The following is a 27,516-nucleotide window of genomic DNA, read 5'->3' as shown; positions in this document are numbered from 1 at the left end:
TTAAAGTATAAGCAAGCACAATGGCAATTTTAGCATGTAAATCTTGGTGGGGCAAAAAATGTGGGATGCATGCAAGAAAAGCCACTACACAACAACACCACAACACTAAACAATACATTAATTGCACTACACCACTGATACACCTGGCTATCAGTGGAGCCTTGTCTGGCAGTGAAACAGATCATTCAGCATAATTTACTACATAGATGACATTTACATTTACATTTAAGTCATTTAGCAGACGCTCTTATCCAGAGCGACTTACAAATTGGTGACATGGTTGACTTGCTGAAACAAATGTGGTTTCTACTGACAATTGAGATGAACAAACTATGGCATAAGGGGACGACATGCGTATAAGAGGCAATCCATAATTCTGATAAGACATTTATGAGCGAGCTCGGACGGACGTAGTCAATATAACTATCAGCACGTTTGAAATGTACAACGACAGAATTCAGAACATGGGCCATTCTTACGGTGTTCTCCCTGTACACCAAGTCAGAACTGTAGGATAAATAAAGGGGACATATAAGCAGACAATGAAAGCTCTTACAATAATCGATCATTACATTTCTCAAAAACAGGTTATAGGTTACATGTGCACCACCAAGTCAGAACAGTAGGCCAAATGAAGTGGTGAAACTTTGTCATTAAAGTCTGGCATTCTCTGGATTTATGGTGCTTTCAAGACAACTGAGAACTCGGGGGGGGGGGGGGGGTTGAATCATGATGACGTCAGTGATCTTCGGGTGTTAGCTCTAGAAAGAGGCCAGAGTAACCGATTTACAATTTCGAGTTGGATGAAAGTTCAAAACGTATTTTCCCAGTCGTAGCTCCTCTTTCCCCCCCAGGTTCCCAGTTGTCTTGAACTGTCTAAAGTCAGATTTTACCGTTCCGAGTTAAGTTGTTTTGAGAGTGGCACAAATCATGCTTCATTGACAGTATGGCCAATGTTAAATGTTAATAATTTTAAACTACGAAAAGAGACCCTTAATCTTAGATTTGGGAACACACAGTCACTCCACTGAATAGGAGTCTAAAGATTGCTTTGCAATACTTGCAGTTAGCCACTGATTCCTTCCAAACCACTCATTGTTGAATTTGCAATTTCCAACTTGTTGTGTAAGCCTTTATGTCCAATGGCTGATGAGCACTGATACATTTTATCTAACATTTCTCTTCATTATTTCTCTTCATATGACAAGGATTAAAAATAATTTGCCAGTAGATTGTCGACTTGATTCATGATGATGACCTCTAGTTAAGATTTTGAAAGTATGATGTTGTATGATCCGTATTATCAAAGCTACTGTAGATATAACGTGATTTGACATCATTTTATCTGTGTCCAATGACCTTGAGCCTTCTTGGATGGACACTTCTAATGTAACATTTAGCAATGTAACAATGGCAGCACTCAAGGGAATTTAATTTTCGAGCTCTACCCTTAGATTTGGCGGTGACATAGTGTCCCCATGAGTGACAAAACACTGAGCCAATCACAGTGCAACGCTCCGTATTTTCTGCTGGCTTGCCCCACCGCCACAGAAAGCACCGAGCTAGGCTGGAACATCTGCATTTTGGAGCTGCCTTACTCAAGAAAACCAAAAAGAGACCATGTTTGTTATGCAGCTTTATTAACTCAATAATATATATATATATTTACATTGTTTGCAAACTGATATGTATTAATGCCAAAATAACAAGCAAAACAGGCTCTGCCCCACCTGCCCTTAATAACGGGTCATCACTGTGTAAGCAGAAGTGCTTTTCTTTCTATTTCAGTTTCTTTACACTGACGTTTAACCCTTCTCCTGATGTTTGCGTTAATAAAAATGGCCAAACTAACTGACATCATCAGATCTTTTGTGAGCTGACATTTTCGTAATGATGCAAAACCAGTGTTGAAGACACAGAACTTCCGGCTCCAGGCTAAATATTCAACAGCTCAGAGTTGGCTAGCCCATTTCTGAAGAATGGGATAATAAACATTCTTAAAAGTAATATATTCTTGCACATTTATCCTGAGGAGAGCATGCATTTTTCACACACAAATGCAACACTGCAGGGAGAGGAGTGAGGGAAGGCCTATGGAATCGTATTTCCATATACAGTACCAGTCAAAAGTTTGGACACACCTACTCATTCCAGGGTGTTTCTTTATTTTTACTATCTTCTACATTGAAGAATAATAGTGAAGACATCAAAACTACGAAATAACACATATGGAATAATGTAGTAACCAAAAAAAGTGTTAAATTTAAATATATTTTATATTTGAGATCCTTCAAAGTAGCCAACCTTTGCCTTGATATGACAGCTTTGCACACTCTTGGCATTCTCTCAACCAGCTTCATGAGGTAGTCACCTGGAACGCATTTAATTTAACAGGTGTGCCTTGTTAAAAGTTAATTTGTGGAATTTGAGCCAATCAGTTGTGTTGTGACAAGGTATATATATATAAAATATAAAAGATAGCCCTATTTGGTAAAAGACCAAGTCCATATTATGGCAAGAATAGCTCAAGTAAGAGAAACGACAGTCCATCATGACTTTAAGACATGAAGGTCAGTCAATCCGGAACATTTCAAGCTGCAGAGGATACGTTCCTTAGAGTTAACTGCACCTCAGATTGCAACCAAAATAAATGCTTCACAGAGTTCAAGTAAGAGACACATCTCAACATCAACTGTTCAGAGGAGACTGCGTGAATCAGGCCTACATGGTCAAATTGCTGCAAAGAAACCAACACTAAAGAACACCAATAAGAAGAGACTTGCTTGGGGCAAGAAACACAAGCAATGGACATTAGACCAGGGGAAATCTGTCTTTTGGTCTGGTCCAAATTTGAGATTTTAGGTTCTAAGCGCTGTGTCTTTGTGAGACGCAGAGTAGGTGAATGAATGATCTCCGCATGTATGGTTCCCAACGTGAAGCATGGAGGAGGTGGTGCTTTGCTGGTGACACTGTCTGTGATTTATTTCGAATTCAAGAAACACTTAACTAGCATGACTACCACAGCTTTCTGCTGTGATACGCCATCCCATCTGGTTTGCGCTTAGTGGGATTATCATTTGTTTTTCAACAGGACAATGACCCAAAACACACCTCCAGGCTGTGTAAGGGCTATTTGACCAAGAAAGAGAGTGATGGAGTGCTGCATCAATGTCCTGGCCTCCGCAACCACCCGAGCTCAATCCAATAGACGGATTGGGATGAGTTGGCCTGCAGAGTGAAGGAAAAGTGTTCAGCCAACAAGTGCTCAGCATATGTGGGAAGTCCTTCAAGACTGTTGGAAAAGCATTCCTCAATTTTCTTTCGCATTATATAGGATACACACCTTGGCATAATAACATTTAAATATTTCACTTCAGAGAACTTAAACTTATTTTACTCTCTAATGAACTTTCTCACTTGCTTGCAATTGTACTTTATCTGAACGCAGTTGAGTCGAACCGCCTCCTTTGCCTGCAGTACTTCAACTTGTGCACCAAAAAACAACTGAAACAAAGTGCTGGGTTTAAATTTTTTATTTGACAATCTTAACTAAGAATAGGGGATTGGGTATGGTAGTCTGGGGTCGTACATGTACTCGTGTAAATGTTGTAATTTCAACATGTTTGTCGAGGCCTCACTGTTCAATATTATAATTGCACTTCATAGTCATTGAGTCGGTTACTTGTTGTTCACCAACATAAATCCTAACTGGTTGAAGAAAATAAAAAGCAATTATCTTAGACAGTGCTGACAAAGATTCTTTATATAGCCATACTTCTCAGGCCATCAAATAAACCACTAATGAAATAAATACATCTAATCTTTAGAAAGAAAACATTGACAGAAAAGCAGTGACTGTATAAGGAATGCCTGTTCTCCAGTGATTGTGAAAACAGGACACCTATCCAGTGAACTCGACTAATTTGTAAATCAAATGGTCTTCCATGGAATTTGATAGTCACACTTTCACAGTTCACCTGTCATCCGGGAAACTCTGAGGTACTCCTGAAGATTAAGGTAGTATTTGTGTCATTCAGACCTAAAGGATGAATGATGAATGTCAACAAAAGCTAAGAAAATAGCAAGATGTGAACATATTAGATAATCAAAATGGCACATCCTGTCCACAAAGTCTGTGTTGTTTTGGGTAAAACATAATTATCTGTCATGCTAATAAATTAAATGATCAAACATTAACGGTGATGGCTTGCAGATGTCTGGCCTGTGACATGCAGCCTAGCAACAGCCTGGTAACAGATAGTCAGTAATCAATCAAAGACCAGACAAAACATTAACAAAAACAAGGTCAATCATTATATAAAATACATTATGCTCCATTAGCAGCCAACACAGGTTATGCCAAACAAAAATACAAAACAACAAAAAAATATTCAAGTGTTTATTTGAAAATAACAGATCCCAGACACCTTTCCCCATGTCTAACCCATTCTTTTCCATTCTTACAGCAGTGCATTATAATCAGTGACCTTTATTGGTCAATTAAGTGTTAAGGGTTAAAGCATGACAGTCTTGAGCCCTGGAGCTGTGCCCTTGTATCCCCCATGTATAAAATGGTCCAGTTTGGCACTTTGTAAAAGGGCAATAGGAGGATTGCCTGCACGTCACCTTTTCCCCATACTTGAATTTACAACATTTTGAAATGCTTTAAAAATTAAACAATGGATAGATGGACAAATAAGCCCCAAAACACCATTCTGACATAGTGCACAGCACTGGAATCTTTGAGGAACTTCCAGAAGATGTGAACTGATATGATTGGATAACAAACCCTCCGAAATGAAAACATTAAGATGTCAAATGAGATGACCCTTTAGGTCATGATTATCATTACCCTTTAAAAGGTTTAAAACACTTGGTCACATCCAAACCACATAGCCCTCTACCAATACAACCCACACATACACACTAAATAAAAGGTACTGTACATTTCTCATTCTGAGGTGGTCGCTTCAAAATGAAACGCTGCATCCATAGAGTTCCTGTTATACAGTGTATTTCCTGTTATACAGTATATTTCCTGTTATACAGTAAACAGTGCTTTCAGAAAGTATTCAGACCCCTTGCCTTTTCCCACATTGTTGTTACAGCCTTATTCTAAAACTGATTAAATTGTTGTTTCCCCCCTCATCAAGCTACACACAATACCCCATAATGACAAAGCAAAAAAAGCTCTTTATAATGTTTAGCAAATGGGCCTTCAAGTGGCGCAGCGGTCTATGGCACTGCATTGCTGTGCTAGCTGCGTGACTACAGATCCTGGTTCGATACAAGGTTGTCGCAGCCGGCCGAGACCGGGAGACCCATGAGGCAATGCACAATTAGCCCAGCGTCATCTGGGTTAGGGGAGGGTTTGGCAGGAATGGATGTCCTTGTCCCATGGAGCTCTCACAACTCCTGTCGCGGGACGGGCGCATGCACTCTGACACGGTCGCCAGGTGTACAGTGTTTCTCCGACACATTGGACATACAACCTTTGGCAGCGATTACAGCTTTGAGTCTTCTTGGGTATGATGCTAAAAGCTTGGCACACCTGTATTTGCAAGTCCAGGCCACTCATGGACATTCAAATACTTGTCCCGAAGCCACTCCTGCATTGTCTTGGCTGTGTGCTCTGGAGCAGGTTTTCACCAATGATCTCTCTGTACTTTGCTCCGTTCATCTTTCCTTCTTTCCTGTCCAGTCTCCCAGTCCCTGCTACTGAAAAACATCCTCACTGCATGATGCTGCCACCACCATGCTTCACTATAGGGATAGGGCCAGGTTTCCTCCAAACGTGACACTTGGTATTCAAGAGTTCAATCTTGGTTTCATCAGACCAGAGAACTCCAAGCTGGCTGTCATGTACCTTTTACTGAGGAGTGGCTTCCGTCTAACCAATCTAAACATAAAGGCCTGATTGGTGGAGTGCTGCAGAGATGATTGTCATCCTGGAAGTTTTCCCATCTCCATAGAAGAACTCTAGAGCTCTGTCAGAGTGACCATCGGGTTCTTGGTCACCTCCATGATCAAGGCTCTTCTCCCCCGATTGCTCAGTTTGGCCAGGCGGCCAGCTTTAGGAAGAGTCTTGGTGGTTCCAGACTTCTTCCATTTTAGAACAAAGGAGGCCACTGTGGTCTTGGGGACCGTCAATGCTGTAAGCATTTTTTTGGTACTCTTCCCTCGACACAATCCTGTCTCAGAACTCTTACACACAATTACTTTGACCTCATGGCTTGTTTTTTTCTCTGACATGTCCTGTCAACCTTATATAGACAGGTGTGTGCCTTTCCAAATCAATTGAATTTACCACGGGTAGATTTACCACAATATACTACAATCAAGTTGTAGAAACATCAAGGACGATCAATGGAAACAGGATGCACCTGAGCTCAATTTCGTGTCTCATACCAAAGGGTCTGAATACTTAGATAAATAAGATATTTCTGTTTTAAAAGTTTTATACATTTGGATTTTTTTTTTTTATGTTGCTATTTAAAAAAAAATCAATTTTAGAAGAAGGCTGTAACGTAACAAAATGTGGAAAAAGTCAAGGGGTCTAAATACTTTCCGAAGGCACTGTATGCCCTGTGTGGATATGTCCCGTCTTATCGGAACACAGGCAGCTGAATGTGGGTGTGCTGTAGGTTGTGGTCCAGTAGCTGGGGCATCCCCACCGCCTCATAGCCCCGTCCCAGCATGCGCTCCTTAATGCAGGGTGGGTGGATCTCACTGATCAGGCACTCCAGAGACTGCAAGCTGCTGCTCAGCACAGAGGCGTGGCACAGGCTGGTGCTGGGCATCCCAAAACAGAGGCCCAGGCTTTGGTCTGTGGCATAGGCCTGGGGATGAGGGTGGGGGTGGGGGTGGAGCTGGCGGTTGGGGTGATGGTTTGGATGAGGGTGGGAGAGCCCCATGTCTCTGGGCAGGACAATAGAGGAGCCAGGCACCAGCTCCTGAGGGTTGTAACAGTCGCTGTCCGGAGTGACCAGAACACTGTTCCAGGGAGGGGCGAAGTACTGGCCCACAGAGAACTCCCCATGCATGGCAGCACAGTTCAGAGGGGAGGAGCTAACCCGGTCCTGCCCTATCCCTGCTCCTGCCCCGTTAGTGCCTGCACTGAGGGGATGAGGCCTATAGGAGAGCTGTGCCGAGCAGGCCAAAGGGAGACAAGTCTCTGGAGAGCGGCTGACCACGGCACCTCCCCCGCTGCCCATCCGAGCATTGTTGTATATCCTTAGCGCCCCCTGTTGATAGTGCTGCTGCTGTTGTTTGTGCTGCCATGTGCTATAATCCACTCTGTCCAGGTAGCCAGCCTTGGCCATGTCTGCACTCTGGGTGGGCAGCACGGCCCCCGAATATGCCAGACTGCTCTGGGGCGCTACTCCCAGCGTAAAGCCAGAATCTGAGCAGGCTACAGCAGCCACAGCTTGAAGGGAAGGGCTTGGCTGGGCCCCTCCCCTGTGCTGCAGGGCCTGGCTGTGGGTGTGTCTGTTCATCTGCCTCAGCAGGCTCTGGACATCCAGATCCGGCTGAGGGGCCAGAGTCTGCCCTACCGGGGTGGGAATGACTGACACAGCCCCAATGATATTAGAGGGTACAGACACATGTGGCCCGTCATGAGGCTTGCAGGAGCCTATGCGGTAGCTCTTCTGCTGCCCGTGTCTGTTGTTACAGAAAAGGTTGTATGGTGCCACTGCAGTTTGGGCGGGGGAATGTTTAGTCCTCTTGCCCTCAGAGTTTTTCAGTACGCCTTTGACCATGGAGACGGAGGCCTTTACAACACCCAGTAGGCCCTGGTAGCCTCCTGAGTAGGGACTGTAGTGCTGGGTGCATGTGGTGTCCAGGCCGTTGACCGTCCTGTTCAGCTGTTTGTGCTGCGGCACTCTGATGTTAGATGGGAAGATCTTGATGGACAGGGGGCTGCTGGCCGTCTTCTGGGCAAAGGCATCCAGCTCTGCAGGGGAAGGATACCGAGGGCCATTCATGGAGACCAGCTCACCTGCAACACAAACACAAAAAGAAATGGTTATACTTCCAGAAGAGTTCTCTCACACCATGTGCCTGGTTATAAAGTACAAGGGCAGGCTTGATGATACTTGCCAGCTGGGACTAAAATAAAAACAATCAATTGACCTTTCCACAAAAGCTGTTTTGCAAAAACACTCCTCGTGATAAATATTCAAACAAATAAAAAAATCATGTAAGAACAGAGAACACAATGTCCAAGGAGCAGAGCTGAGACCAATAGACCAATAAAAACACACTTATTGTAATATCTCCTCCATTTCCCTTTCACACTCTCCAGTTTCACCCCCCCCCCCTCCCCCCTCTCTTTAGGAAGATGAACAGTCGACATCTGCATCTCTTATAAACTCATTTGGGGGAGGGAAACACCTACGGCACTGTTTGATCAGTGCTTTATCAAATTAATTTGGACTTATTTCAACCCAGAATCGGATTACCCTGGGAAATCAGGGAGTGGAGCAGGAGGCAACGGGGGAGAGAGAGAAAGCCAATTTTGTCGCAGCGGCTCAAGTGGGATTCATTTGGTGACATTTGGCCATGAAACTACCGTCAGATGTACCCGAGTTAAAAGCTGGAGCGGATGGGACTGGAAGTGAAGAAATTACAGCTGTGCTCATGTGCTTATATTGTTGGCCAATCGAAATCAGAAATGTAAAGCTGTTGTGGTTTCTCATACAGTCTGACAGCCAATATCCTTGAAAGAAAATGATGAGGAGAATCATGTTTTTATTCCTTGTAATTACATCTTCTAATTTCACTGATTGAAAAGAAACACTCATGTCCTACCATGTAGCCCTATATCCAACCATCTCTATTGTGACTTGAAGATGACGATCGCTTTCAAATCTTCCAAGGGTGCCTACCTGTGAAGTAAAAATTCAGCTAGCCTCTTACAGACCTGTATTACCTGCGATGTAAAAGCCTGGAGCTTAAACTGAGAAGTCAGGACACACTGAGAAAGAGCACTCTCCACAGGGAAGGCTATTGAATGGTCTACGGGAACGCTGAGGGGACAAACCAAGATTGGATTTAAAACGCCATTATTCAGGCAATTTCATGGCTGCTTAGCTCACAGCGACAAAGGAGACGCGCAAAAGGCGCTCCATTTAAAAGCAATAAATCACCTGACAGAAATTACCACCGCCCCTCTGAACGACACTTATGGAATTCCTGACATGAAAACCAAAAGTGCTGAAATGAACCTACTCTATCGTCAGCGGAAAATCACTGCCACAGCACACAGAACAAGGCAGAGAGAGAGAGAGGCGACAAAGGGAGCGTGAAAAACAAAACACTTCATTTCGTTTTCAATAACAAAACCCATTTGAAGAGGCACTTCAGCCGCGCAAAGGGAGAACTCACTTGTTGTGCCCGTTCGGAATTGATTGGGGAGTTAATTTCATTTCAGGCCCACAATGAGCCTCCAACTGTGAAAATGATTCAATCTACAAGATCCATCTCATAAAAGGAAATACAATTGGCTGTTTAAAATGGAGGAAAGAGGAGAGGTGGAGTGTTTTATCCATCCAAGCATCTCCCAGTGGAGCCAAGGGAACAGAACAGAACAGCACCGCAGCAGTGCCAGCAGCAGCCGGAGTGAATTCCACAGAGAGATACAACAGAGAGAAACACTAGTTATTTATGTATCACTATACACCAGTGGTAAAGAAAACAAGGACATCTGGGAGTGTTAAACAGATGCCTACTCAACCTCTAGACGTCGAAACAACCCTGTGATCCTGCATGAACATCAAGTCTCTCATTAAAGGTGAAAAACAAATTCAGTAAGGAGAACACTTTTTGAAAACGGGGAGTTACTGCCTGGACTTGTCCAATACGAGCAGAGATGTTCTTTTTTCCCGTTGCAGAATGTTTTGATACTGTGTGTCACACTGAACAAGGACCCAGGAGTGTATAAAGAATGAGCTGCCTTTAACTGCCTTCTGGTCAAAACAGGGAGAGAGTTCATGACCCTTCGACAGTTAGAACTAGAGCAGATTAGTGCTTTCGTGCTCACCTGAAAGCACTAATCTACTCTACGTTAATGAGTTGACCTACTTCAGTGATATAATATCTATTATAAACCCAGTAGTTTGGGTCCTGGATGCTGACTGTGTAGACTATGCCAGCAAATATACCATGGGTATGACGCAGAGATACTTGTTCACTGCTCTATTTAGGTTGGTAACTGGTTTATAAAGGCAATAAGGCACCTCAGGGGTTGTGGCATATGGCCAATATACCATGGCTAAGGGCTGTATCCAGGCACGACGCGAAGAACAGCACTTAGCCGTGGTATATTGTCCATATACAAACGTTTGTGGTCATACACACGTCCTTCAAAATGCAGGTGCTGGGCTAATAAAAGAATACTTGGGAAGAACAGGAAGCCCCGCACACTGTTTATGCTCCCAATTCACCGCTTTATGGACCATATATACAGGACTTATTGGTTAATTACAGAAACCCACTTCAAGGCATCATCGGGATCTTCCATCACAACACACCAGCATCAATCAGAAGTGCTGTACCACGCAAAGAGCGATCTATTCTGCTCCGAATCATCTCTCGCACCCAATTACCACAGCGAGATAAATATTGTGAAACCAATCACGGAGTGCCGTTGGTGCCATCCTTGTTTGGTATGGAGTCAATGTTTTGCCCTGATCCCTCCAGATTGGCTTGGTTTTCCGTAAACAATTCAAAAAACACTCGGAATGCTAACTCATCTTCAAAGGCCGTCTCGCTCCATAAATCCACAGATTACAGCCCCGTCAGCGGCACAAAGACGCAGTGTGGCCATGCCACCACAGTAACGGGCTCATGTGGCAACACACAGGCCTCGGCTGGTTTGAAACTCACCCGCTCAAATATTAAAGTCACTTATCAATTGAATACCATTGGCAGTGGCACGAATGGCATATCACAGCAGTCAGGGGGTTTCAAATGAAAGTGGAAACCTGGAATTATGTGGATTGCTGTGCTGCTGTGCACCAGGAGCTGCCTCAGTGTGAACTCAGTGTTTAGGATCAGAAGAGAAGCTAAAGCCAGAGAGCGAGCTACAGTCACGTCTGATGTCAGAGTCTATTCCTCTAGTTTCTCTAGAATTTCTCCATCCAGAATTAACCACAGGCACATTCTGGAAATCAAATGAACAATTTTCAGCAGCCTGATCCCGTGTATCTGTATGTGAGGAGTTGTGTGTGTGTGTGTGTGTGTGTGTGTGTGTGTGTGTGTGTGTGTGTGTGTGTGTGTGTGTGTGTGTGTGTGTGTGTGTGTGTGTGTGTGTGTGTGTGTGTGTGTGTGTGTGTGTACACATTTCCATGCATGAATGTATGTAGGCCTAATAGTTAACGTTTACAATATGTCAAACATAAACTGTCAATGAGAAACAGATTGGGGAGATGCTGTACAGCGTTATGTACTCTTCACCATGCCACAGTCTTCCGTAACCCTGCACTGAATCCACCTCCGTACAATCCCACACCACGCTTTCAGTCGCGGGAAGCTGGCTAATCTTTTTTCCCATGGTCAAGCTTAATGCAATACCCCACAGATCAGAGTGGAGACCTCGTTGTTTTGGAGCGGTTTGAGTTAATCACTGATTAACAGGCAAAACAAGCCCCTGAGCCAGGGCTAAAAACTGCAGTTGGAGTGGCTCATTGAATTTCCAGTTCCACAGAAAACAACTGCTGCTCTTCTGGTTCTCACAAAACACCAAGACCAACAGAAGGAACCGAACAAAATGACCTTTACATCTCCCTCCATTACAATGATCACGAAAACCAGTAATGTAGTCCTATGCTTGGTGATTGTCCTTGTGCAACTATCACAAAAAAAATCCTTAGCAGACAAATTTGAAAAACAGGGCAAGAAGCCCAAAAGTCTAGGTTGTGCGAAAGGTATTTGGTGTTAAATGCCTGTAAGATTAAAATGTTTGTTTGATAAACATGATTAATGAATAATCCTCACTGGGGACGCGCCACACAGCAGCACTCACGGAGGTCAATTAGTGCAGTTCTCAGAAATCACCAGCAAACACACACACACACACACACACACACACACACACACACACACACACACACACACACACACACACACACACACACACACACACACACACACACACACACACACACACACACAACATCGTGTTACACACCAGTGTTTCACGATGGCGATCCAAACATTAATAATATCAACACCACTATACACTAACCGTACCTACCTGCCCTACACAACCACAGACTCTCCTTGACAACTAGGCTGATTAACACATTAAAAACCTAGGCCGCTGCGTTGCCATGACAACCACTGGTACGAGCACAGTTGGCCCTAATAAGCCCACTCATTAGGGCCCATGTAATTAATTGACCCTGACTCCATTCAGCTCCTAGCGCCAAGGCACTGTAATTGACTACCCCCCCCTGCTGCTCAGGCAGTGCAAGAACACTTCATTTCGACTATCTGGACCTGCCTCACGTCCCACACAATACAGTACAATACAATACAGTACAGTACACCATACAGCTCCACATGGTTACTTTACTTTCCTTTCAATTTGACCGAGGCATACAGTAACTGCTGTGAATGAAAATGAAGTCAGAAACCTCATGCATGCATTCAATATCCATGAGGGGAGTGGGGATCTCGGGCGCCGTCTGGATCTTACGGTAGAGCATCTGAATGGTGTCTAGCTGTGCACAGGTCGGTGCTCTTATACAGCAGAGGTATTGAGATGCAGCGCCTGCAGCGCTCTTCACCTCTGTATCCATATTAACATGCATTAATATTAATGGAGTATGAGGAGGTTAGCTGGGTCGAGGCGGAGGCCTCCTCACATAGATCCGGAGTGAGAGTAGGGAGGCTGGACAGAGCCCCTGTGTTCCAGTCCTCTGTGTGCAGACCTACATACTCAACTCCACCGAGGTTACTATTCCTGAGCTCCTGACCCTGGCAAACCAGAGGCTCATCAGCCCCAAGACACAGAACGAGAGAAAGACAAAGCACTGATACACACACACACACACACAGAGCCTAGCACTCCATTCAGTCTACCGCTCCCTCGCTCTCATTATTTAGTCCTCTTCGTCCCGGGTGGGACATAAGGCCGCCCGCTCTCATACACACATGAAGAGAAACTGCGCTCATTCAACCCATTAACATCCCATCCCTCGCTTTCTCTCTCTCTCTCGCTCTCTGTAATCTCTTCATGAGGGGTGTTGGTCGTGGAACAGAATAACCTCAGTGGTGAACACTTAGTTATTTGTGCTTGAAGAGACACAGGCGGGTAACTCTTTACGCGAGTGTCACTCCCCATTTGTCTCTGTGCCACTCTGCTCAGCAGCCCCGGGGAAAGCAGTGCGCCGCTCTAAAAGAGCCCTCCGGAAAGACAGGCCGGCAGCGTGGGAAAAAGCATTCCTGGCTCTGATCTGCCGTTCAGGCCAAGAGCAGAGTAGAGCAGAGCACTCATTAACTTTCATCACATAAACCGTCGCACTCAGTCACACTTCCTCATATTTAAGAGATGGGTTGTCATTGTCAGAGATTCCTCTGTGAAACCAAACCACAGACCGACAAACCATTCTAATGGATGTCTAAACCTGCAACCTCAATCCTCTGCGAAAGCTTTTCAACAAAAATCTGTGTGAAAACCACTCTTTCAACACAGAATCCCAATGGGAAAAACATCAACTCAAAAACCTTTTAGAGAACTATTCTGGGTCTAATCAAGTCCAACCAGCAGGCTCCAATCAGTAGAGCAGTTTGTTTCGTATGGATGTGCTTGAAATGTCAGGTTAGTGCTGGAGGGAAGGGGGGATGGATGCTGCTCCACACAGACGCGCGCACCCCCCGATAACATATGAACACGTCAGAAGCAGTGACAAAGAAAAGCTGTAAAACTAACATCTTCTCAGCCTCATTGCAAAATGTGTAGAATTGTAGGAAATTAGCTGTAGTACACCACTGACACACACACACACACACACACACACACACACACACACACACACACACACACACACACACACACACACACACACACACACACACACACACACACACACACACACACACACACACACACACACACACACACACAGCTCCGGGAGGGAGGAATGATTCCTGCAGGTAAACAGGATGTGAAAGGCGCCCGTGGTTCTGCCTGAGGCAAACTAGGTCCTTCTGTTCCAGCATTTAGCAGACAAGTGCTCTACTGATTCCCAATTAATATTTAATAATGAGAGACAAAAAGGGGTGTTTCACCCCGGGAGAGAGATGAGGGAGGGACATGGGGATATGAGACTGCTAGTCTCCCAGAGAGCATTAGTGGAAGGTTTCAATGTGAAGGAAAGCTGAGGGATACACAGGATTTGTTTTCATGGCCCAAATCTGGGAAGTGAAGCTAGAGAAATACAATATACATTACAAATCCATCAGCTTGCATTTAGTCTGAAAGTCTCCACACAATTACTCATCGGCCAAGAGGTTAATCACTCAGACGATTTATGCATTTTCCATAGGCAATTTATATCACAAATAAAAAATGGAATATGTTATTACGCTAGCTATGTGGGGATAGGCACGGCGTGATATGCGGTTTCCCATAAATTTATGTCATAAACTCCCACAGAAGTCTGACAGAGCAGTATAAAACACAGTGATTAAACATTATCTCTGAATTGAATCATGGAAATATGACACGTAAACTCAGAATGCCCTGTGCTGGTTTCATCAGCCGACAACTGCCACAACATATACTCTCATTAAATGTGATAATAATGTGCACTGGCAGTGAGAATAATAAACACGGTCTTTTGAAACCTCTGTTTATGACATGGATTACATGGCTTGCAATCACTTATCAACTGATTAACACATGTGCTTGAGCAAGCATTTACTTTGATCCAAGTTCAAAAGGAAGATCCTGAATTGGTTAGGGAATGAGGTCATCTCTAGCTTGTGTTACATAGGGGAGAGCGGGGTAAGTTGAGCCAAAGGGTTAGTTGAGCCACCCTTTGTTTGTAGGAAACAATACACACAATGAATCATGTGACCAAATATTTAGGAAGAGGTCATTTTTTGTGGAGACTATGAAGGAAGACATGGGGAAAAGTGGTAAACAGATTTTCACAAAGTCAAATGAATTTTATGTGTTATAGGTTTCATGATGCTTGTATCTAAACCCAAAGAAGATTGTTTTATACATCAGTTGGGGTCTCTATAAGCTACAATATGAGGTCCTAAACTGAGCATGAAAGTGCATCCTTGAAGCTGTGTGGGATAATAGTCTAAATGTTTGCCTTAGGATAAGTTGAGCCAATGGCCACCATACCCCATACAGATAATGGATGACATTGTCAGTTTTATGTATAATATGCATAGTATTTTTTTATTTATTGTTACAGAGCAGACATCATAATGCCCCGTAAAAAAAGCAGCGGGTCTAGCCCCCTTAGTAGCCTCAAATGCAGAAATCTTGCTTACGAATTGGCACAACAAAACGAAAGTCCTGTTCCAGAAATAAGGGTAAGTGATATTGAGCAGAGACGTCTGAATGAAGGCATACAGCAAAGATAGGAATCATGTATCAACACATATGTAGCAACCCCAAAAAATGTTCAACAAATCTAAATATATTTTATATTTGAGATTCTTCAAAGTAGCCACCCTTTGCCTCGATGACACACTCTTGGTGTTCTCTCAACTAGCTGGAATGCATTTCAATTAACAGGTGTGCCTTGTTAAAAGTACATTTGTGGAATTTCTTTCCTTCTTAATGTGTTTGAACCAATCAGTTGTGTTGTGACAAAGTAGGAGGGTATACAGAAGATAGCTTATTTGTCAAAAGACCAAGTCCATATTATGGCAAGAACAGCTCAAATAAGCAAAGAGAAACGACAGTCCATCATTACTTTAAGACACGAAGGCCAGTTAAACAGGAACATTTCAAGAACTTTGAAAGTTTCTTCAAGAGCAGTCGCAAAAACCAAGCGCTATGATGAAACTGGCTCTCATGAGGACCGCCACAGGAAAGGAAGACCCAGAGTTACCTCTACTGCAGAGGATACATTCATTAGAGCTACAAGCCTCAGAAATTGCAGCCCAAATAAATGCGTCCCAGAGTTCAAGTAAAAGACACATCTCAATATCAACTGTTGCGTAAATCAGGCCTTCATCAGGCCTTCATAGTCAAATTGCTGCAAAGAAACCACTACTAAAGGGCACCAATAAGAAAAAGATACTTGTTTGGGCCAAGAAACATGAGCAATGGACATTAGACTGGTGGAAATCTGTCCTTTGGTCTGATGAGTCCAAATTTGAGATTTTTGGTTACAACCACGTGTCTTTGTGAAACGCAGAGTAGGTGAACAGATGATATCCGCATGTGTGGTTCCCACCATGAAGCATGGAGGAGGTGGTGTGATGGTGCTTTGCTGGTGACACTGTCAGTGATTTATTTAGAATTCAAGGCACACTTGAATTGGGACAATGACCCAACACACCTCCAGGCTGTGTAAGGGCTATTTGATCAAGAAAGAGAGTGATGGAATGCTGCATCAGATGACCTGGCCTCCACAATCACCCGACCCCAACCCAATTGAGATGGTTCGGGATGAGTTGGACCGCAGAGTAAAGGAAAAGCAGCCGACAAGTGCTCAGCATATGTGGGAACTCCTTGAAGACTGTTGGAAAAGCATTCCAGGTGACTACCTCATGAAGCTGGTTGAGAGAATGCCAAGAGTGTGCAAAGCTGTCAAGTCAAAGGGTGGGTACTTGGAAGAATCTCAAATATGTTTTGGTTATAACATGATTCCATATGTGTTATTTCATAGTTTGATGTCTCCACTATTATTATACAATGTAGAGCAGTCAAACTAAACAAAAACCCTTGAATGAATAGGTGTCCAAACTTTTGACTGGTACTGTATTTGTTAGAAATAATAATATATTTTCCTTGACATAGTGATGCTGAATGTAAAAAACACCTCAACATACCCCACTCTCCCCTATGTCATTTAGGTCTCAGAGCGAGAGTGGCCATGACAACAGGGTTTTCTTTGACTGTGTACCAGCCATATAATGCTGCAAAAAGCAGCATAAATAGCAGAGAACACCTGAATAATAAACTGTAAGCACTGTGTTTAGAGTTAAAATGGCAGAGCGTGCAAGTACATGTGAAAGAGCCATATAATAAGGTAAGAAGTGTAAAATAGTTATATTGGCAAAAGTTCAGGGCTGACTAGGAGAAGGTATGTGGGTGGGGGGTTGTGTGCTAGTATGCCCTTGGCAGGGCAAATCATCATCATCAGCAACAACAACCGGGCCAGCCAACATAACAGCGTTCCGCTCCATCATTGATCAGTGCTCTTAAGAATGAAATGAAAGAGTGCAAGATGACTACCTGTGATAAGACACAGAGCATCCACATAGATCTGAGTGGGAGATACCAACCCTGCACAGTTCTCTTCAGCAGGCCAGACAGCCAGGCAGGCAGCGGTAGATAGGCCAAGGTGAACTTGCCCTTCCTCACCACAGAACAGCCCTGTGGTCTCCTGCTCCGTAGCCCTGCAGGCAGAACTCCACACCTCCGATGCAGCATAGAGACGAGTGGCATAATTGAAGCCAATCAACTCCATCAGATGAAGGCACTGTGGTACAAATGGTTGCTACAGGAGAGTCTGGTTTACCCGGGTGCAACGCTCTACTTCTCTGAACTAAACTACAGTTGTGTATGTAAAGTGAAACTTTACTTTCCCCCAAAAAATCTTATACAGGGCTTTCTTTCGCGAAATCCGACTGTCACTACACAGAGCCACAAATTAAACAAAATGTGTCTCTGTAGTGAAATGTAGAGTCAGAGGCTGTTGTCAAAAGGAGATGATTGTGGACTACAGGAAAAGGAGGACCGAGCACGCATCCATTCTCATCGATGGGGTTGTAGTGGAACAGGTTGAGAGCTTCAAGTTCCTTGGTGTCCACATCACCAACAAACTATCATGGTCCAAACACACTAAGACAGTCATGAAGAGGGCACGACAAAGCCTATTCCCCCTCATGAGACTGAAAAGATTTGGCATGGGTCTTCAGATCCTCAAAAGGTTCTACAACTGCACCAGAGAGCATCCTGACTCTTTGCATCATTGCCTGGTATGGCAACTGCTTGGCCTCCAACCGCAAGGCACTACAGAGGGTAGTGCGTACATCACTGGGGCCAAGCTTCCTGCCATCCAGGACCTCTATACCCGGCGGTGTCAGAGGAAGGCCCTAAAAATTGTCAAAGACTCCCGCCACCCCAGTTATAGACTGTGGTCTCTGCTAACGCACGGCAAGCGGTAGCGGAGCGCCAACTCGAGGTCCAAAAGGCTTCTTAACAGCTTCTACCCCCAAGCCATAAGAACAGCTAATCCAAGAGCTACCTAGACCCCTATTTTACACTGCTGCTGAACATATTACCACAATTACCTCAACTAACCAGTGCCCCCGCACATTGACTCTGTACCGGTACCCCCTGTCTATAGCCTCCACATTGACTCTGTACCGGTACCCCCGTCTATAGCCTCCACATTGACTCTGTACCGGTACCCCCTGTATATAGCCTCCACATTGACTCTGTACCGGTACCCCCTGTATATAGCCTCCACATTGACTCTGTACCGGTACCCCCTGTATATAGCCTCCACATTGACTCTGTACCCCCCTGTACCCCACATTGACTCTGTATATAGCCTCCACATTGACTCTGTACCGGTACCTGTGTACCCTGTATATAGCCTCCACATTGACTCTGTATATAGCCTCCACATTGACTCTGTACCGGTACCCCCTGTATATAGCCTCCACATTGACTCTGTACCTGTACCCCACATGTATATAGCCTCCACATTGACTCTGTACCGGTACTCTGACTCTGTACCGGTACCCCCTGTATATAGCCTCCACATTGACTCTGTACCTGTACCCCCTGTATATAGCCTCCACATTGACTCTGTACCTGTACCCCCTGTATATAGCCTCCACATTGACTCTGTACTGGTACCCCCTGTATATAGCCTCCACATTGACTCTGTACTGGTACCCCCCTGTATATAGCCTCCACATTGACTCTGTACTGGTACCCCCTGTATATAGCCTCCACATTGACTCTGTACTGGTACCCCCTGTATATAGCCTCCACATTGACTCTGTACTGGTACCCCCCTGTATATAGCCTCCACATAGACTCTGTACCGGTACCCCCTGTATATAGCCTCCACATGGACTCTGTACCGGTACCCCCTGTATATAGCCTCGCTATTTTTATTTTACTGCTGCTGTTTTAATTATTTTCTATTTTTCACTTAGCACTTTAAAGAAAAAGAATTGTTGGTTAAGGGTTTGTAAGTAAGCATTTCACTGTAAGGTAACCTGTTGTATTTGGCGCATGTGACAAATACACATTTGATTTGATTTGTCCTGCGCTGCTGAGAGCAGAGACACGGGGACTCACTTTGCCGTGTGCTGGGCTGCTGCTGCTGCGGAGCATCCAGGATCTTGGGGGTGCAGACCAGACGCTGAGATGAGAGGTTCTGCTGCCGTCTCTGTAGGCAGGCTAACATGGCTGCTGCTTTCTGGGATCTACAGCCGCTCGGACCTTGGGGGATCCTGAGAGAGACCGAGAGAAAAGAAAAAAAACACACCAGTTAGACTTTTTATCATGTATTAAATTATAAGCAGCTGGCAGTTGAACTGAATGCAAAACCTTTTATCTAATCTTAAGTCAAAGCCCTGAAAGCAAACTGCTACCATGCTGATGGATGTTTTGCCCCTCAGGAGTTTCCCGTGCTCACTCTCTTTCCTTTTAAGCCCTAAATTTTAAAAAAAATGTTCCCACTCGGGTCTGTAACACCATATTCTAACTCAGCAACCCCCCCCCCCCCTTTGAACTACAGAGGCTACACATCTAAGAATGTAATATCACTTAACATCAAGCCAACTTCCCCCACTCTGCTCAGATGCTATGATGGGTATTTTCTGCTCTCCATCTTACTCTGTTGCAAATAACACAGCGCAATTTACAAGGCCTGTTGTTGCTGTCGGCTGTATCCTTTACCAAGTCACTGGCCCGGAGTTCAGGAAGTCTAGAATGTCTCTATGAATTGATGCTGATATAGATCAGGAGTGAAAAGCCAAAAGCAGCCCTCTCGCACAAATGGCTTCGGCACACAACGATACACTCCCCTCCATATGTACAGTGCATTCAGAAAGTATTCAAACCCTTTTACTTTTCCCACATTTTGTTGTGTTAGCCTACAGCCCAAACTTCAAATGTATTACATTGAGAGTGCCCATGATCTACACACAATACCCCATAATGTCAAAGTGGAATTTTGTTTGTAGAACATTTTAGAAATGAAAAAAAAAAAATGAAATGGTTTAAGTACTCAAGCCCTTTGTTATGGCAAGCCTAAATAAGTTCAGGAGTAAAAATGTGCTTCACAAAGTGCATAATTAGTTGTATGGACTCATTTTGTGTTCATTAATAGTGGTTAAATGATTTTTGAGTGACTGTATCCCACACATACAAATAATTGTAAGGTCCCTCAAATCGAGTAGTGAATTTCAAGCACAGATTTAACCAAAGACAAGTGAGGATGAGGACAAATAAAAAAGCTGACACTGAATATCCCTTTGAGCATTGTGAAGTTATTCATTATACTGTGGATGGTGAATCAATACACCCAGTCACCTCAAAGATACAGGCGTCCTTTCTTAACTCAGTTGCCGGAGGGGAAGGAAACTGCTTAGGGATTTCACCATGAGGACAATGGTGATTTTAAAACAGGTACAGAGTCGAATGGCTGTGATTTCAGAAAACTGAGGATGGATCAACAACATTGTAGTTACTCCACAATACTCACCTAAATGACAGAGTGAAAAGACAAATATTCCAAAACACATTGTTTGCAACAAGGCACTTAAACAAAACTGTAGAAAATGTGGCAAAGAAAGTTCATTTTTGTCCTAAATACAAAGCACTGTTTGGGACAAATCCAGCACATCACCGAGTACCACTTCATATTTTCAGGAATGGTGGTGGCTGCATCATGCTATTAGTATTCTTATCATCAGCAAGGACTAGAGAGTTTTTTTTGTAAAAAATGTAAATAAAACTGTAACACAGCCATAAGCACAGGCAAAATCCTAGAAGAAAAGCTGGTTCGGTCAGCTTTCCAACAGACACTGGGAGACAAATTCAACTTTCAGCCAGAATATAACCTAAAACACAAGGCCAAATCTACACTGGAGTCGCTAAACCAAGATGATATTGAATGTTCCTGAGTGGCCTAGTTACGGTTTTGACTTAAATCTACTTAAATCTATGCCAAGACCTGAAAATTGTCATCTAGCACTAGCTAGCATAGTGGATAGAGCGTAGGACCAGTAACAGAAAGGTTGTTGGATCGAATCCCCGAGCTGACATGGTAAAAATCTGTTGTTCTGCCCCTGAACAAGGCAGTTAACCCACTGTTCCCTGGTAGGCCGTCATTGTAAATAAGAATTGGTTCTTAACTGACTTGCCTAGTTTAATTTTAAAAATAAAGTCAACAAATCAATTTGATAGAACTTGAAGAATTTTCAAAATAATAATTGCCAAGTATTGTACAATCCAGGTGTGCAAAGATTTACCCCAAAAGACTAATCGCCGTCAAAGGTGCTTCTACAAAGTATTGACTCAGGGGTGTGAATACTTATGTAAATTAGATATCTGTATTTATTTTTCAATACATTTGCAAAAATGTCTAAAAACATGTTTTAAATGTCATTATGGGATGAGAAAATTCTAAATCAATTTTGAATTCAGGCTGCAACAGCAAAATGTGTAATAAGTCAAGTGGTATGAATACTTTCTGAAGGCACTACAGAAGCAAAAAATATATATATTTGGCTCTATGCCCCAGAATTTGAGATAGAATGTTCCATATTAGGCAACGGTACAGAATGTTGAGGGAACTTTCTTACATATCGGTTTTACCATTTGGAAATGAAAGCACTTACGAATTCTTCAAATGGAGTGGGGGGGGGAATAAAGCTTAAGTGCTTGGACAAATTTACTTAGTGTATTAAAGTAGTCAAAAATGTTTGTATTTTGTCTCATATTCCTTGCACTCAATGACTACATCAAGCTTGTAACTACAAATGTGTTAGATGCATTTTGGCGGTTTGTTCTGGATTGTGCCTTTTTGTAGTCATTTTTTATTGTAAGTAAGAAAGATGTTCTGAACACTTCTACATCTATGTGGATGCTACCATGATTATAGATAATCATGAATAAAAATTGTGACTAATGATGAGATGGTTACAGAGGCACAGTGATCATACCCACAAAGAAACGCTAACCTCCCCTGTTATTGGTCAATGTGAGAGGTCTAGCCTCTAAACAGCATCTCACTCATAAATATTCATGATTCATTCAGTCCCAATTTTTTTCCCTCAATCACGGCATTATCAGGATTAACTTAGAAGTGTTCAGAAACATCTTATCTACTCACTTAGAAAGAAACTTACTCCCAGTCTTCATTCACCATTCAGTTACTATTGGGCAAAAACATAACTGCAAATGCATCCAACGAGATTCTCGCCACACAAGCTTGAGGGTCATTGTGTGCAAGGAATATGGGACCAAATACTGAACTTTTAACTACTTTGATGCACTAATAGTGAATTTGTCCAAATACTTCTGACTTCTTCACATGGGGTGGGGACTAGTTGAATTAAGTGCTATCATTTCTAAAATGGTAAAACAGATACACATGAAAATACCTTCAAATAAAAAGGTGAAATATTTGATCAAATCCAAAAATGCTCAAATATATAAGCCAAATTCACAATTTTAGCTTAATTGTCTAAATACATATGGAAGGGGAGTGTAGGTGTGTTTGCGTTTGATTAAGAAATATTTTACCCCAGTATCTTTGATTATAGTTATCATTTTAATACTAGACTTAAGCAGAGTACTATATCCTACTCTCTATAGATAGGTGCATAGGCCTATATACCGGCAACAACATCTAAATGGTACTGTATGGTCAGCAAATCTTTTACTTCTATCCAAAAAACAGCACCCCTGAAGTTTCAATTCAAGTGAATGTCTTGCACACAGCTGTCTCAGAGCGGCTTCATTTCCTTATTCTCCCGGTCTTCCTCTTTTCTTTTACAATTCTTTGGCTTGTTTTCATTTCTCCCTCAATGTCCACAGGCCAGCTTAAGTCAGTCAGCCACAGGATAGAGAGCTCAGTGACTGGCTACAGAAACATGATTACCTCCACCCCAAAAGAAAGGAGGAACAGAGTGGCTTTCATTCTAGTCAGGTGCCTGAAGAGACCCCCCCCCCACCCCCCCAACTCTCTCACCCCTTTCGTCCTCTCCTCCCCCACCTGCCTCTCCTCTCACAATGTGACAGCCCCACTTCAAACCACCCAGCACAGCCTCTTTCTCTCGCTCTCTCATCTGATCACACACAGCTGACAAGCTAAAAGCCTCTCTATGGTCAGACTCCATTTTGAAAAGAATACCAATTTCACAACAACCCTTCCATTACCACGCATTTGTCAAAAGAGGGTTGAGGAGAAAAGGCACAGAGAAAGAGAAATCTCCAGGGAAATGCCTCCACTACTTTACTGTTTTGAAAAATGAGACGGGTATCAGAATAACTGCCATTACTCTCCCAATTTCCTCCCGATTAAAAATGCATCAAGGCAGGCATTATTCACAGAGAGAGGCCGCTGCTTTATTTAAGCTAAATTAAAAAGGAAGCTAGAAAAAGGAAATGGCATGCATAACTGGCAGAATGTTGTTTTCGTCCCATCAAAATGTGAAAGTAAAATAAAAACAGTTATTTTAGGGCTCTAAAAGTACTTTTGCATTCTCAATTAGACTGCCTTTAAAAAAGGACAGAGTACAGACAGATGAAAAAGTGAGTTCAGAGAGTACCAGCGCCATTGAGATAAAGGGCTCCTTCCATTGCCCGTCAGACCTTTTTTCCAGCTCCTACTCGCTCAGTGATATCCCCATCAGTTCTCCTTACTTTAGATGAGCATGCATTCAAAAAATACAAATACATGAAACTCAACAGCTCACATTGTTAAAACTGTAACTAAAACACAAGATATCTGAAGTCTCTGCTAACTGTCAATCAGGCAGCCATCTGCCAGCAAGAAGACAACTGTCAAGGTACAATGATCGACACAGCTCTACTCAAGCCTTATGACAATGACCCAATTGGGATTTCAAGCATGGTCATCTATCCAATTCCCCACCTGCTTTATTTTTTTTTCTTGTTAGCATTGCCGACATTCACAAAACCTCTAAAAACTGCTGAGTGCTGACCAGATTTTTCTCAAATGAACCATGCAGTTTAACACCAGCTAATATGTACCTCAGCTCCTGATTTGACCTAAAAACCTCAGCTTAGTCCCATAGATCTACTCAGCTCCTCCTCTTCTTCTGCCAACCAATCGCCTGGGAGCTTTATGCTCCCTATTATTTTTGTCTGCAAGGTCTCCACAGTGATGGATAATAAATAAATAATAATAAAATAAAAAAAAAAAAGGGGACAAAGTTTGAGTGGCAAGGACAGTAAATCCTTGGCACTTTGGGGTGACACCAGTGGCTGCGATAAGAGGCGTTATCAGGCGTGATGCAGGTCCGCTGAGGGTATGCCACATTGATAAGACCCCTGGCTCTGCACTCCATCTTTTGTCTCCCAAGGTTTCCCCTGATAAGGACGTTTTGGCAGACAAATTGGCCGCTCCATCAGTGATGGGCTAAGGGCTTTTGGGGGGGGGTCTGCGGGAATGGCATTGGAAAATAAAATGTCTCATTTGACAAGTTATTGCCTTTTGTCCTGGGCTCGGGAAGAAAGAGGATTGTTTATTGGGAGATAACAAGGTCACTTTGAGAGGGAGAAGGGTAGTGATGGGGAGCTAGATGGCTGTCATGGTTTAAATGAACAGAGGTCTAAAAGTGATCCTCTTATATTCTTACTGGATCCAGATGGTCCCCCAAGGACATGTAGTCTATCCTTCAGAGTAGCCTACCCTCGAGAGAGCAATTGATAAGGCACATAAACCTGATCTCTCTTATCTAGAAAGTTTGCCTTAGATTTACTGAAATCATTTGTCAGACTGAAAAGGTCTTACACCAGGCAAAAATATTTTCAGTTTTCAGAATCACACAGTCAAAGTGACGTAGCCTAATAGTTTGTTTGACAGACAGTAAACACATCAGTTAGAATTATGAGCCAGGTATATTCCTCAAAATGAGTTTGCTTATCTAAACACCAGACAATTGTCCTTTCGGATCAAGCCATGGCTGTTTATCCAGGAACTTGGCAGAAGAGAGTATCCTCCTTAGCTTCCTCCCTGATTTTTGCATCCATCAACAGCAACAGTATGAGAGTCAGTTAGCGACTGATGAAGAGTGGGTTGACTTGGTGGCTGGCTGTCATTTGTGAAACACCCCTATGGGAGGAGGTCAGCGCTTGACTTGTACTGAAAAAAAGGGCCGGTATTGTTTATTTGGGTGCAGGAACTCAACAATGGCTTTGACCTAATGTTCTTTAGGGTGTTTTCACATGTGAAATTCAGCACCCTGGTTCGGCTTCCGGAAGTGTTCGTGAGAATTCTACAGAATAAGTTTTGCTTTCACAAGACCTTAAAATCGTTTCAGGTTGCGGTTAGCAAGATAACATTACGTTAGCGAGCTAGCATGTTTACAACAGGCAAAAAAGGTTCCACGCCACTCACACTGCCGTGTCACAATACCTTGTACTCTGGGTGTTGGATCCGCTACTCCCGCAGGTCCAGGATTAGTTTCAGGCAGAGTTCGTTTGCATTTCACACATTCTTTATTGACCAGATCAGGGTACCAAATGCTCCAGGATCATGAAAGGATACGTGAAAGCGCCCTAAATAGGTGCAGGAACTCAAGCAGTAGATCATTTGAGGTGCCAGCACCTACTCTGTTGCAGTAAGAAAGCTGGCTGTGCATTGACACTGGAAGAAGAATACTGATGTATGATCTCATACGGATTAACCTTGGAGTGTCGAAGACTATGGTTTTGACAATTAATGGAAACAATTTATGAAACGTCGTGCAGGATAGATTCTCTCTCAAACAAGAACGTGTTGAATAAACAACCTCCGAAAGTGTGAAAGGCCATTCAGATTTTTTTACTTTAAAATATGCCAAAAAAAAAATTTGATTCCAAGGTTAACAAACCATACAACTCCATGCACAAGGACTACTTTGAACAATTTACACAAAACATATTCACTAAAAGAACTGCGTAGATGCAACGTTTATGGCAGAATTACGGTAAAATCTCCCTCAGTTTCTTTAATGCGTTCACGTTTTCCCAAAGCTATTAAATATCTGCTCCGAATTTAAATATTCAAATATGTCTTCGGAAAGAACGGGGTGTCAGCTATGACATGACACCTTGAGTTTGAAAAAAAATGTTGGTTATTGAACTACAGTAAGTGAAGTGGATTTACACTCGGTAACAGAATTACGGTAACGGAATTTGGTGCAGAATTATATATCATGGGTCCCTGATCTGTACTACACAGAAATGTAGAATTATGTATATAAATGCCATTCTCTTCATGGTGATGTTTGCTGAATAGGTACACAAAGTTAGAAATATGCAAGATCATAATTTGCATACATATGTATTATTTTACATACTGGCTATTATTCTAATTAGTTCCTTCCCCAAACAAAATCAAATTTGTTAGTCAGGACCAACCAGTCCAAATCTATGTACAGTGCCTTAAAACAGTAATCACACCCCTTGACTTTTTCCCCCACACTGTGTTACAGCTACAGGGTAGCCTGGTTAGAGCGTTGGACTAGTAACCGGAAGGTTGCAAGTTCAAACCCCCGAGCTGACAAGGTACAAATCTGTCGTTCTGCCCCTGAACAGGCACTGTTCCTAGGCAGTCATTGAAAGTAAGAATTTGTTCCTAACTGACTTGCCTAGTTAAATAAAAGGTAAAAAATCTACACAAAATACCCCAGAATGACAAAGCAAAAATAAGATTTATTAAAAATTTTAAAAGAAACCATCACATTTGTATTAGTATTCAGACCCTTTACTTTGTTGAAACACCTTTTGCAGCGATTACAGCCTAGAGTCTTCTTGGGTATGATGCTGGAAGCTTGGCACATCTGTATTTGGAGAGTTTCTCCCATTCTTTTATGCAGATCATCTCAAGCTTTGTCAGGTTGGATGGGGAGCGTCGCTGCACAGCTATTTTCAGGTCTCTCCAGAGATGTAAGATTGGGTTCAATACTGGGCTCCGGCTTGGCCACTCAAGTACATTCAGTGACTTGTCCTGAAGCCACTCAGTCTCCCGCGTCTAAGGCATTGATTCACAGTGCTAGTAGGCATCACGATAGACCCAAGTTCAATCCCGGGCTGTATCACAACCGGCAGTGATC

At 43.1% G+C, this 27,516-nt stretch overlaps 1 protein-coding gene across 7 annotated transcripts in view; it reads right to left on the bottom strand.

The window, feature by feature from the left end:
* Window positions 1-6,456: 6,456 nt before the first annotated feature.
* The window catches only part of LOC124048775 (protein FAM222A-like), a 36,203-nt gene continuing 15,143 nt past the window's right edge, over window positions 6,457-27,516 (bottom strand). For 6 of the 7 annotated variants that reach the window (XM_046369843.1, XM_046369844.1, XM_046369846.1 and 3 more), the window contains exons 2-3: window positions 19,520-19,674; window positions 6,457-7,999 (exon numbers count right to left, since the gene is read on the bottom strand). In XM_046369843.1, coding sequence (XP_046225799.1) covers window positions 6,606-7,999; window positions 19,520-19,674 — 1,549 coding nt within the window. In that variant the 3' untranslated portion in view covers window positions 6,457-6,605. Of the gene's footprint in view, window positions 8,000-19,519; window positions 19,675-25,835; window positions 26,084-27,516 lie in introns of those variants that run through there. The other variant, XM_046369848.1, reaches the window with a different exon arrangement.

The sequence above is a fragment of the Oncorhynchus gorbuscha genome, linkage group LG11 (assembly GCF_021184085.1).
Source record: "Oncorhynchus gorbuscha isolate QuinsamMale2020 ecotype Even-year linkage group LG11, OgorEven_v1.0, whole genome shotgun sequence".
Classification (NCBI taxonomy): Eukaryota; Metazoa; Chordata; class Actinopteri; order Salmoniformes; family Salmonidae; genus Oncorhynchus; species Oncorhynchus gorbuscha.
This window is presented reverse-complemented; position numbering and strand designations above follow the sequence as displayed.